The sequence below is a fragment of the Lottia gigantea genome (genome assembly GCF_000327385.1).
Source record: "Lottia gigantea unplaced genomic scaffold LOTGIsca_33, whole genome shotgun sequence".
NCBI classification, from domain to species: domain Eukaryota; kingdom Metazoa; phylum Mollusca; class Gastropoda; family Lottiidae; genus Lottia; species Lottia gigantea.
The window spans coordinates 1,704,494-1,718,335 of NW_008709110.1; the positions used below are offsets into that span (position 1 = coordinate 1,704,494).

Sequence of the window (13,842 nt, forward strand, 5' to 3'; positions counted from 1 at the left end):
GTGTACTTTCTTCTGCATCAAAAAATTCATCTGGTTCACTATCAGAAGACATGGTTAATTTCACAAATGAAAAGAAATTCAACAAATCATTTTAGTTTATGTAGTGATACTATCAAAAAATTAAGAAGACTCTAGTGTCTAAATGTAAACAAATCATCCAGTCGCCATTTTGACTTTATAACTTCAAATCTCGTATAATATGTCATGTGAGAATGTAAAGCCTACTTCTTTGCAGATATATTATTGTAATGAAAAAAACTGTGATTCATTTTTTAAAAAATTTCTAGCACTTGAATAACTTCTATAACTTTATGAAATCGTCTCCCAGATAATTAATCTGTTAAGAATTTCCCATCATTCAGTTGGACAATCCAAAATGGACGAACTTGTGGTCGAAGTTTGTGGAAGTAATGGGGCTTTTTACAAGGTATAAAGTTTTTCAGAAAAGCTCTGTTATCTTTTTTGATTGTTCTAAGGTCAAGAAAGTGTGTCAACCAGTATCGTAATGAAAAAATATTGGGATTGCATTAAGTACGAAAGTGCCCGTTTTGTCCATGTATAACCGGTGAAACGGCGTGCACTTTTATTATCAAGAATCAAGTTTCTCTTTCCTGGAATTCGGAATTTCTTAATTACACGGACCTCAATTTATGTTTTCAATTTGAAAACGTCAGCTTAGTTTCTTTTGTGTGATCCCTTATGAAAGGATGTTCTTCATGTTGACTGTATACCCCATATCAATTAACAGATAGAAAGATAGACGGCCACGGTTCACTTTATCCAAATAGATTTGCTTTGGATATTGAATTACAATGAGTTATACTATAGTCAACTTGGAGCTTCACCATAATAACAACCAGCACAATAACAATGCTGAGATTTTGAGACACGATCAAAAGGTGCATTCAGTGTCTAATGCTTCAGACCTTTAGGTTAAAAATGAATGCTAATAAACAATAGAAGTTGGGTCTAATTTTAATTGAACTGAACCTTATATATCTGTGGACCCGAAGACCTTAAAAGACAAATGGCATACAGTTGAAAATTTTATTTTGAATAATAATGTAATGAGTGAAAAAATTCAAACCAAATCTCATGATCAATGTAGTCCGAGAGTAGATTTCGAATGTGTTCAGATCCATGGAAATATCAAGTTTTAACACATTTCAATAGTTCAACTTTAATAGTCACTTTAGAACATATTCAGAACTCTCTTGGGTAAAATCAAATATCAAGATAAAAACTTTCTTTATCTGAGGATATCAACTAAAATATTCATTATTTTTTTTCTAAGTGATGTAAATTATATAATGTATGATCAAATATTCATATTTAGTCTATTACTCAAATAGAGCACTCGAATTCGTGTTTAAATATTTATTTGATATAACAACAAATTAATGTACTAAATTGGCGCATTAATACATGACATTTTAACATAACGTTAATGAACTGATACTAACAATAGAGACAAGAGAACAGCCAATCAGCAATAAGTAGGTCACACTATTTATAGTCTACTGTCCATGGCCTGAAAGTTGACTGAGCGGAGCAATTATTGAAAGACAAATTATTCGAAATAAGTCCAGAATTCATGATAGGCCTATTGTTGAAATTTGGAGTGTACACATTCAAGGGAACTTGGAAAATTTCGGCTCTGTTGATGTTTGAAGGAACGGCATTGACCACATCAATCAAACTCAATGATAAAAGTAGTCTGTTATGGGGCAGAGCTTTTATTTGCATTCTGTTTACACAGATGTAAACCGAATGCACATGACCGCTGTTATCCAATTAGATTGCATCATTTGGGTGATACCGTGTTAACGAAATCGTGATTTAATTATTAAATATTGTTAAAGCTTATACAAAAAATAAGGATGAACTCTATTGAAATTCAAAGAGAATCAAAAAATGATGTAAGGAGTAATTGACCTTGTTCTTTGAAATGTTTTCAATTTTTTTTGCATATAAACACTCGCAAGAGGGACAAATTTTGACTTATTTAGACAAAACTTTGTGGAATTTTGTGATCATCCAAGGGTTAAACCCTATTGAAAATAACAAAAACAAACGCAAAATATTCCTTGTAGAAATCTATGCTTAAGCTTATACCTTAATAATTGTATTTTTCAGGCCATTGTTAAAGATATTTTAGACGAAGAACTTGTAATATCCTTTGATCATAGGTAGGATTTTTTTGTTTCTGTACCAGTAATGTTTATCTAATTCCTGTTCATTAAATTTACCATGATTATGATGTTATGGATACATATTAATGTTAATGTTTTGAATTATGTTAATCAATGTTTCAAAGTTTCCCCAAGTTCTTAAGATTATATTTTTTTTTAAATTTTAGTCCCAAAAATGAAGAAAGAGTTCTTTTTGCACTGGCAAGATTGCCTCCTCCAGAAAGTTTACGGAGGAGAGAGTGTGCAGAAGGAGAAAGTATTGAGGTATGTAATAATATCTAATATAATTGTGGGTTTCCGTTCCAGGAAGGTATTAGACTAGTCTAACTACAAGAGAGGAAAGTCTTATTACTAATTTATTGTCAAATATAGAAGTGTAATGCATGGCATTAGATATTAAATATTTTATAGCTATGTGGTCAGCATAATTTATGTATTTCTTCAATATTCTTTCAATTATCTTTAATGATATTAAAGAGTAAATTATCTGTCTTATTTTGATTAAAATTTACCTTAACTATCACAATTGACACAATATACTGTTTGTTTCAAAACCATAAGCGACTTTGTTGTCTGATGCATTAGAATGTTTTCTATCACAAGTTACTGAACAGTTTGATATATCATGCGTATTGTTTCCATATGCCATTAAATGGAATGTTCTGAGGTCAGCTAGTCCAATATTGGTCAATCTGCAATGTATATATATTGCTGTTTTACCTGTTAATAATGAGAGAGCAACACTGCTCTGTTGAATTTTATCAACTTTATTTTATTTGTAGTACCTGCAAGTGTTCTGTCATACTTTATTTGCAAAATTAAAAGTAATGTGCTACTAGTAGCATTTTTGCATGATTCATTTATTGAAATAGATGTCAAGTATATTACGCAGTATACTGTCAATGTTATTTTAAACTTCTACCAGTCCCTTGCCTTTTCAATCAGCATAATTATTTATTTAATTATGTTATTGATTATTTAAATAATAATTGAGGTTAACATATGTTGATAATAAGTATGTGACCTTAACATTAAGTAAGAATTCTGAAATTTTAAAATCTGTGAATCTTTGAATAATTGTAGGCATTTAGTAAAGCTGCAGAAGACCTAGTATCAGCCTGGTGGCCTGCTAAATTAAAAATGTTGAAAGGTGAATTTGCTGTTATTGATTATGTCAGTGGATCTAGTGCCTCAGATATAGTCTCTCTAGATAAAATACGTCCCTCCAATGTAAAGTAAGTACATTACTGGTTTAATTGAAAACAGTATGTTATTGTTCTAACACCTTTTCTTTTCCATAAAATGAATGTTGAATTCCAACCAATTTAAAGAGATAAAGTTGTCTTAATAATGACTCTCTCAGTTGATCTAGCCCAATTTCAGCTGTCTGTATCACATTTAAATGTGACATCTAGTTACCCTTACATATTATATCATTATATCATTATATCTGTATATAAATTATTATTTTCAGTGTTCCTATAAATAAAGATAGTTTTTATAAATTTTCTCTTCCTATACCACCAGATCTGGCTGAAGCGTAAGTTTACATGATATCTTTTTTTTTGTGATTAAGACATTTGCTTGTGAACACTATTACTGATTAACTCATCTAAATATTCATGTTTTTGAGACTATTGGTCAAGCAGATGGCTAACCTGGCCCTTTTAAGGCCAAAAACAACGACCCCCTTCAAAGTAAAATAAACAATTTTGTATGAAGGCTATGAATAACCCTAGATATTTATTAATTTGAATATTTTATTGACGTTTTTGCATCAACATAAGTATTATATGGAAATATTGAAGAATGCTGATACTAAACAAAGTTTTAAAGGGCAAAAGATATTCAACACATGTTTTCTGCAAATCATGCTCTTCATACGTTTTTATGATCTTTTAATATTTAAAAGTATCGTAATTGTGATAATTTAATGCTTTAATAGTCCCTGATTTATTTCCAGATGTCAAGAAGAATCATCGATAACAGAATTTAAACGTCACTGTGGTAAAGGTGTTGTATCATATCATAGCCATGAGGATGCTTTAGTTGTTCTGGTATGTCATTATTTTAAACTTAATAAAATACCATAATCTGTGGAAAAGGGTAAAATAATTAACTTGTAAACTCTTTTTGAACTTTGCATTATTTGGATGATAATTTATTACGAATAGATCGTGGATATAAATTTATTATGTGTATTTAGCAGGGTGAAGTAAGTGAATTATTTACTTTCATTTTATCTTTCAGTCCACATTAGAATCTGTGATTAAAAAGGCTTCCATATTAGGAGATATGTTTCTACGCAATTTACGTCAAAAAATATTATTAAAACAGCGGACAGAAGAGGCTGTGAAGAAATTACAGGTATAGTTTGATACATATAGAAGCTTAGTTGAGAAGTTTGGGGAAACTGATATCCCTCGGCAACATAATACAGTTTTGGCACCATTTGATATGACATATTCATTTAATAATTTATAGTAGCACTTAATTTGCCAATAGCTCACTAACATATTAATGAGTTTGCTTATATTGATCATACGCCTTAACCCCTTTGACAAAACTAGCTATCCTGGTGTGGATTGTTTTTCTGAAACAAATCAGCAGCATGAGCTCTATTCAATTACAATGCATAATTTCTTTTCATGGGTTTTGTATAATACTATATAAGTTGATAAGTTTGTCTTTTAACAGAGTACCAAGATCCGATCTGGTTATATGGAGGAATTTTCAGTATCAGAGTCATTGATGGGATTAGCGATAGGAACTCATGGTGCCAATATACAAGCAGCTAGGAAAGTTGATGGTATAACTGGTATTGAATTAGATGAATCTAACTGTACATTTAAAGTTTACGGTGAGGTAAGTGTACCATCAATAGTCATATAGTAAGACAATTTTAGCCTATTTAAATGGAGAACGTCAAGATATAAAATTGATTTTCTTCCATCAGGGATCCTAGATTTCCTATTTTCCTGGCCAGTGGTATTTTTTCCCTTTTCTAATAAAGGTACTCAAATGTGATTTGGGGAATGAAAAGATTTCTATATAGGAAATGACTTCAAAAAGCATCTTAAAATGATAAAATCTCAGCCCTGTACTCCACTTAGGAGCCCATAGTCAACTTGATGATCTTTTTAATTTCCTCTATTTTTTTTTTATTCCTTACTAGGATTCCTGTTCCATTGAGCTATTGTTGATGGGGAGAACTATTATTTGAAATTGAATTTGATTGGAAAACTGATCCTTAATTTGATTCACATTATGTTTATTTGATATTTTTTACATTACAGAATGAAGAGTGTGTGAAGAGTGCTAGAAAAATGTTAGAGTTTGCTGAAGAAACTTTTCAAGTGCCAAAAGAATTAGTTGGTAAGTTGTCAGATATGATAGCAATTAAAAGTTAAAAGAAGAACATTTTAAAATAGAAATTATGTTTTGTTCATTATTAAACAACCATAAACAGTTTATAGAATTGATTGATTGTGAGATCTGTATCTCTAAGACAAACTTGAGCATATTGACAAAAGTTTTAAATTGATTGAATATGGCCAACTGAATTGCACTGAATAAAAGTTGTATCTTCCCTACTTTTCAGCTAAAGTTATAGGTAAAAATGGACGGAATATACAAGATATCGTAGACAAATCAGGTGTTGTGAGAGTTAAAATAGAAGGTGATAATGAAGCTGAAGAAAATAAATCAGATGTAAGACTAATCATATTATATGCTGACTGGAATTAATTTGTGGACTATCTGATTTAGAAAAAGCACTAGATTTGAAATCGGGACAGGTTACTTGTGAAATCCAACATTAAACTGTTAATTAGTGTGCTGTGCAGTCTGGGGTTTGAACTCATCAGTTTCTGAAACTCTGGTTAACTTGAATCAAATTTTTTTTCTTACTATTCCAGTAGATGGGTATTGATAAAAGATCTATGCCAATAGATTTGGACAATTATATTTTTAAAAGATGTTTTAGCTTTCAATGGCCATTTGTTTCATGTTTTTATATAATATATTTTAGGGTCAATTACCCTTTGTATTTGTTGGTACCATAGAAAGTATTGAAAACGCTAAGTTATTATTAGATTTTAATTTGGATCATTTACGAGAAGTTGAACAGTTACGCCAAGCTAAACAAGAAATTGATATACAATTACGCAGTATGTCTGGTCCAAATACTGGACCTTATTTCCCTCCACCAAGAGAACGCAGGTAAATTCACTTTGATTTTTCTCAAGATGTTGCTTAGTTACTGAACTTGACTTCACTATATTTAAAATGATTTATGGTAGTTCATGAAATTAACTTAAGATTGTTAAACCTCTTTAAACATCTTATAACTATGGTGCTGCTGCTCACTGTCATCTGTTATTTTTTGTATGTGATGTATTGATCAGTGGTATTTATTTTTATTTTTGTAGAGGTAGTCATGATATGTTTAGTGAGAATGAGAGAGGTAGACGTGGTGGTAGAGGTAGAGGAGGAAGAGGTGGTAGAGGAAGATGGAATGACAGACCACGTAAGTCACTCTATCATCCTATTTGGATGCATTCAGTGTTCCAGAATCAAAGTTGAATTCAGAAATCACGTTGAGTCATTTGCTAAAGACACAGTATCAAGAGACTGTACTATAGACTGTAAATGTTTTAGATCACTGATCAGTTATAAAGCACACAAAAATACACTAATTTACACATAAGATAAATTTGTTAATACTCATTAGATGCTAATCTGTTATTATGTGTATTTTATAGTTGAGGATCATGAGAATGTTGGTGATTGGACAGCTGAAGTTTTGGCAGAAGAAAGACGACAAGCTGGTTATTTAACTGACAGTGTATTAAATGGTAGAGGGCGTGGCTATAGAAGGGGCAGGGGGCGTGGAAGATATAGTGGTTACTCATCATTTAGAAGAGATTCAGGTATTTCAGAATTTGCTTGGTTTCTGAGTTTTTTTTTTTGTGTGATAGGCAACTGATTGATCACTATTTATAATGGCCATTTGTGGCTAATTTTCATAATGAAAGAGAAGCAACTGCAAGTGTATCAGTTAAATAGGGTGAAACTGCATGATATGTAGTCATTTGCTTGTATTAGTTTCCTACATGAAGACTCATCTTGGTGACATTGCTGTAGTATGAAAATTGTGTTATACATTGTGAAAGATTGAACTGTTTTTTTTTAAGCATGTAACTTACTATGCATACTTTAAAACTACAATTTAACGCTGAAATTGAATGGAAAAATACGAGTAGAGGAAATGTTAGTAATAACAAAGATAATGTTTCTGATAATGTTTATACTAACAGAGATAATATTTAATCAAACAGACATCATGTTTATTCTAATAGAGATAATGATTATACTAACACAGATAATGTAAATGATAATGTGTATAATAACAGAGATAATGTTTATGATTATGTGTATAATAACAGAGATAATGTTTATGATAATGTTAATACTAACAGAGATAATGTTTATTATGTTACTTTAGATAATTCATGGCGTGACAGAGATTATTCTACTAGAAATGGTTATACTTCTGATAGATGTAGGTTATTTGATATTTAGATTTAATGACAAAACTGGACAGACGTATATACCACTATTTCTTACATCATTGAACTCTTTAAAGCATGGCTTGTTTTTGAATGGAACAATCATTTGCATGTTAAATCCCACATAAAGTTTCTGTTGGCATGTAATTCCCATTGGATGGCTGGGTAATTTCACTGCTGAGTGCTGATCCTTAATCCAGATTTCACTTGAACCAATAAAACTATACAGATAGAGTAAGCACAGCCATTAAAGACATAACTTCCAGTAAACAAGTATTGTTTGTGTATTTAAATGCTGTTAACACAAGAAAGTGTAGTTTTTAGGGAAGAATTGATGTTAGATAATATTTATTATAGTTAATGATGATGATGATTCTAGAGATAATAGATCTAGAAGAAGAATGACTGATGATGATGATACAGTTCTAGATAATGCAAGTGTCAATAGTCAAGATGGAGGTATGCTATCCAATTTTTTATTTAGATAATTCAGATTTCACATATTTACAATGAAACATTCAATCAGTTGTAGACTTTCTGAATTGATACCAAACCTAGTCCAAAATAAGGTCTACAAAATTCAGATTAGTCAAAATTATAGCCAGTAAACTAAGTTGTCGAATTGAGATGTATGAGTATATGGTACTACTAAACAATGTGATATTTGATTTTAGATTTAGATAGAAGAAGAGATAGAACAGACAGAAGGCGAAGAAGAAGAAAGAATAAAATGAGAGGTAATGGTAGTGCTGCTAGTGGTACTGAAACAGATACTAGTGTATCTAACTATCGTACCAGTCGATACAGTAACCCACCACCTTACCGTGGTGGTCGTGGAGGATTACCACCATCTCATTCTACAGGTTCTATTAAAACTGATGGATATCAAGGTAATCGTAATACCACTACCACTGATTCTACTGCTGATAGAAATATTAATGGTCAGAGCAACTCTAAACCTGAGTCAACTCAGTCAAGATCTGATAGCAAACCACAACGTGAACCAAGAGAATCACGCCAGAAATATAATAAGCCTCCAGTTAATACAGGTGGTAGCGACTCAGATTCGAAAGGCAAAAACAAAGCACCAGCTAAGAAAGAAGAACTGGTGAATGGAGAATAGAAAGAGATCTCTTAAGATACTGTTAGTGTTCATCTAGCAACCCCATCTCTAGCAGATTAACACCAGATGTAAACAATGGGACAGAATGGAGGAAAGCTTGTCTCATATTTACTGTTAATTTCAGAGTAACTAATAGTGTGGTTTTCTTTAAATATTGAAAACTTGTTATCAATTGACATTTCTACCGAACAAAGACTTTTTCAACATTATGTCATGAGTTATCTATATTGACTGTATCGGTCAGTGATACTCACTTTATTGTCGTGTTTTGCATGATCAAATTTATTGACAATATCTCGTTTTCGTGTCCTTATTACTATTTTTAAAGACCAAACCCAAGTTCAAGTGACGAAATCAACCAGAAAGATGCTGTATCCTATCCAATTTTCGAGTGATGTTTTATTAGAATCCAATATCTAGTAGTTAGATAAACAGTGTGCTATCAGAAATACCTGAAACCAAAGTAGTTATATGACCAATATTTGTGTATTAAATAACAAAGATAAGGACTTGTGAGTTGAGTATTGTGTGTTATATTTAAACAATAATAAACTATTAATTCTTGTGATTAGTTCATGTTCAATTGTTATCAGTTTTGTTATTTTTTGAATCTGAAAGGTGAAATGAACAATGTTTTTGGAGAAAAACTCCTTTTTGTGTGTTGTAGATTTCTTATCCATGTGGCCTTAATCAAGTCATTTTTTGAGTCATTATGTATTTTGATCTTGCTTCAAGCATAAGCTGGGGATATTTTTAACTGAATTAACAGAAATTATTACAAGATAATATAAATAATGACTAACAAATGATCTTAGTGGAAGAATTTTTTGGTGTATTACATCAATTGGTTGTGTTTATTTCTTTTTTGAAATTCTGTCGATTTGTTTCATACGTAACTGAAATTTCATTCACTCTCTACTTCAAGCAGATATTACTAGTATGCAATGTAAACCAAGTCTGAGGTACAACTGATTTCTGTCTCATTTCTGTACCATCTTTCAATATATATCTTGCCATAACATAATATAGTAATGTAAAATTTTGACAACAGGTCTGTTGTGATCAATGTAAACAATGGTATTAAACTATCTCTCTAAAAAAGTTAAGAATTTTCGAATTGATGTTTAATAATATACAGTTTAGTTTGGTTGTGTTCAGAGTGGCTGGTTAGCTTAGGACTAGAGTTCTACACTTTTATGCATAATTGTTTCTTTTGTTTGTTTTCATCTGTATAAATAACTGCATGTTATGACTTAATTTTCGTCAACTTATTTTTTTTTTCATTAATGCTTTGTGTTAGTGCTTGATAGGAAAGCAGTTTATTTTGTGCTGTTAAAAGTTATTATTCTATGATTAGTTTGAAATTTGAAAGAAAAAGCAAAACAAAAATTTACAAAAACACAGCTTGATTAAGTCATTACAGTTGATATTAGTGCTTCCAAACTTTAATCTTAGCTCCTTGTTTGTTTGTCTGTTATTAGAACAGAATTTGTAAGTATTTGCAATATTTTATTATAAGCCTATATTATATCACCTGGTGCTAAAGCTTTCAATAGTCAATTACTAATAACTTATTGTTTATTCTTTTACTCTTGAAAACAGTATCCAACTTTAACTTATGTTACTGCTTAATAGAAAGTTTGTGCAAGATTCGTTTATGACAAGTGTTCTCTCGGTCATTTCAAGCCTGATCTCTTATAGTCTTAAATGCAAAGTAAGAAGTTATTCCAGGTTTATTTTAAATCTGAATAAAGGTTAGATATGATAATTAAACTAGTGCAATGACTTATAACATTCATGCTCTAAATTTTTCATTTAGAATTTAAAACAACTTACAATGATAAGAGTAAAGATGGTTCAAGATGATTTGAATTTTATATGAAGAATAAAAGAATAAACCTAAGTCTAAGTTAAATGAGAATGAATTCATGTATGGTGTTCAGCTCAAAGGTTATTATCCAATCAGACATGAATTCTAAATTAGATCCAAATATATCATGGGGTAGAATTTAACCTTGGACTTAAACACCACACACGCGTTCAACCTTCAGCTTATAGCTAGTACATATCAGTCAGTGCATATTTATTAACATTAGTTTTCATGATAATATATCTCAGCGAGTGTACAATATTTCATAAATACTACTTAAATTATATGTTTTATTTATTTTACCAGCAGTCTATTGTTAGATTTGTTGGTAAACAATAAATAATGTAAATAAAATATCAACTGTTGAGTGTGATAATTACAAATCTTGATCTTCATTTATTTTAATTCAATTATTAAACACTTGATGGCTAGGGTTGGAAATTTATTTTTCACTTGCTTGTCCTTTTTATGTGTTGTAGATAATTAGCATTCCAGAGTATTCTCTGGGGTTTCTTAAATACTGTTATGGGACAAACATGGGAGCCCAAAATTCAATTGGAAGGCTGAGGATTTATTTCTTTTAGAATCCATAAAGTGTTTATCAATATTCAAAAAGACAATAATGGACTACTCTCTCTTCTTTGCTGCAAACAGTGCTAAAGTTACATGCAATGTATTGTAAAGTATTTTTTTTTACCCAATGTAACAGGGTTGATTCGGCCAATTTTTTTCCTGTGTTAGCTTACTGGCAAAAATTATATACTAATTAACATGATAGTAAGGTCTGTCTACAGTAAATGAAATCTACGATGAACACTGGATAGATCATCTTTACCCAGATAGCCACCACACATTTCTCTTCTACCAGTAAATCCTGAACGACCATGAAGTAAACGCCAGTTGTCAAAAAATAACACCATACCAGGTTGAAGTTGGAACCAAAGTTCATTGGAGGAACAGATAATTCTGGACTCGAGTCTGTTATATGCTGTATAGAATTTATTTATTTTTTCTGGTGGTATAGTAATTAATGGTGCCATATCATATCTGTTAAACCTGAAATACATTTTCAAAAATACTTATCTTGAGCTTGCATTAGTGGTTTATGTCCTAAAATGTGTCAACTTGGTCAATATCTACAAGTGTTTTAAGTCGTGGAATTGACAATGACGGGTAATGCGTCGTTACAATATTCCTGTTGTAGCACTGCCAATAATCGTATACTTATCTCCCATAGTACGTACTGATATTACACGTTTGTGCTTGCACTGTATTTGTATAGTGTTATAGTCAGTGTTGGATAGTCCAAATGGCACACACGTATAAGATAATAGATGCATGCAAATCAAACGAATTTAAAATTCTTCTCGCGCTCACGAAGACTGAATAGGACCCTACAGACAAGACACGATAAAAAAAAAATTATGAATTATTGGTGTGTTTTGGTTATTACCTGATATTCTGGAGTTTTTTAGTTAAAGGACATAATGAGAGAACAGTACCAGTACTATAATAATGATCTTTTAGTTTTTTATCTATATATTCATGAGGTACGATAGTCTCTGTTAGTATATTGAAGTCTTCGGGCGATTCATCTAATACTTGGTAAGCAGCATTATGACCATCAACTAATAATGTACTACCACCTTCACCGGTATGTTCTAAACAATGTAGAAACTGAACTCTGAAATTAAAAGACCATAATCAACCATCCACTTCTTGGTGTCAATGTCAATAATACCTTTTACATGGATTTTAGGTTGTAACATTGCTAATGTTACGAAAGCACGAGCACAGGCTTACATAGAGGTAATTCAAATCGGAATTAAGTCTATAAGCACCAGAGAGCCGTAGTGTATCCTCGAGGAACCCTTTAATGATAATTCATTATGTCATCCTACCTTGATGTTGCCATTTCCCTTTCAGCTCTACCCAAGGGATACAACCTAATGTCTAAATAAAGTTTCTTGACAAATTTACCCTTTGAATTTTCACTTGAATCTAATGAGGGCTAAAAACGACTGGCTTTACTTAGCATCCCATCAGATCCGCCACAGTCAACTCTCATAATGAGAAGTAACTACGATCAATCCGATGATTGCAGATTTTAACTACAAGATCCGAATTTGCTACAATTTGGGCATCTGTCAACAGACTGATGGGACCTGCGACTTTTCTGTTGTATAATGCGATCTATTAGATTCTCCCGGATGCCAGCTGTTCTTAAATTCAGTTGCTTTTCAGATACTGATATTAATCAACCTACCCTGCTGGATTAGTAAAATATGAAGTATCAGTATGAGCACCGATACCGTCATTAGTGTACGCTGTATCGGCTCTTTCACCGTCAGATGTAAAACTCCAAAGTTTACCAAAAACTGTATCTAATATAAAACATATTCTCTCTGCTACATTTTTAGTATCTTGTTTTGACAATGGAACCTTGAACAAAACATAGTAAATTTATTGTGATTATAAAGAGGCCCTTTGTAGATATTACTTAACTACTTTATGTCCATGTTTGAATTGGTCAGTGGCTTAGCGAAGAATCCATTGACGAGAGAGGCGGTGATTCCGAGCGCCCGGCGTCCCTTTGCGAATTCTAGAGGGTGCCAGTCATAGAGGAGGGGGGGGGGGGGATTTGTAATGTGAGAAGCCGAAAATCAAATGAAATTATGGCCCGAGGGGTGGGCATGGCCCAAAAATTACCGCCTAAATTCGCCACTGGATTTCATTCTAAGCTGCCATCTTACCCCATCAACAACTGTAAAACCATATCGTAACAAATTCTTTATAGATGATTTTAAACCATTTTCAGTATTATGATCGTTGTAGTTCATCACGGGGAACTTATTCTTCATCTGATTTGAACTCCAATACGTGGGTGTAACCATTTCACTTCTTTTGTCACAGTAACTATTTTCAATCAACCATTCTCGCTTGTATGTTGTCTTATGGCCGTCTTTCCCTGTATACAACATATTGCTACTAAAATATCATGAAATAAATCATTACATTTACATACATATGGGAGAAACCACCCTTCCCAGAAATGTAATTCAGATCGTCTGTCAATGAATAATCTAC

The 13,842-nt window shown here is 31.8% G+C and overlaps 2 protein-coding genes across 2 annotated transcripts; one reads left to right on the forward strand and one right to left on the reverse strand.

Annotated features, from left to right (window-relative positions):
* Positions 1-376: 376 nt before the first annotated feature.
* LOTGIDRAFT_216506 (hypothetical protein) lies at positions 377-6,417 on the forward strand (the record flags this gene model as incomplete). The annotated part of the gene is made up of 11 exons (XM_009058288.1): positions 377-427; positions 2,137-2,189; positions 2,360-2,456; positions 3,276-3,427; positions 3,667-3,732; positions 4,156-4,249; positions 4,443-4,559; positions 4,890-5,057; positions 5,489-5,567; positions 5,794-5,903; positions 6,223-6,417. 11 exons carry the CDS (start codon positions 377-379, stop codon positions 6,415-6,417), a joined length of 1,182 nt encoding a protein of 393 aa, XP_009056536.1.
* Positions 6,418-10,278: 3,861 nt separating this feature from the next.
* On the reverse strand, positions 10,279-13,736 carry LOTGIDRAFT_216511 (hypothetical protein; the record flags this gene model as incomplete). Its single annotated transcript, XM_009058289.1, has 4 exons — positions 10,279-11,811; positions 12,209-12,439; positions 13,022-13,197; positions 13,509-13,736. 4 exons carry the CDS (start codon positions 13,734-13,736, stop codon positions 11,544-11,546), a joined length of 903 nt encoding a protein of 300 aa, XP_009056537.1. The 3' UTR covers positions 10,279-11,543.
* Between the last annotated feature and the right edge of the window lie 106 nt (positions 13,737-13,842).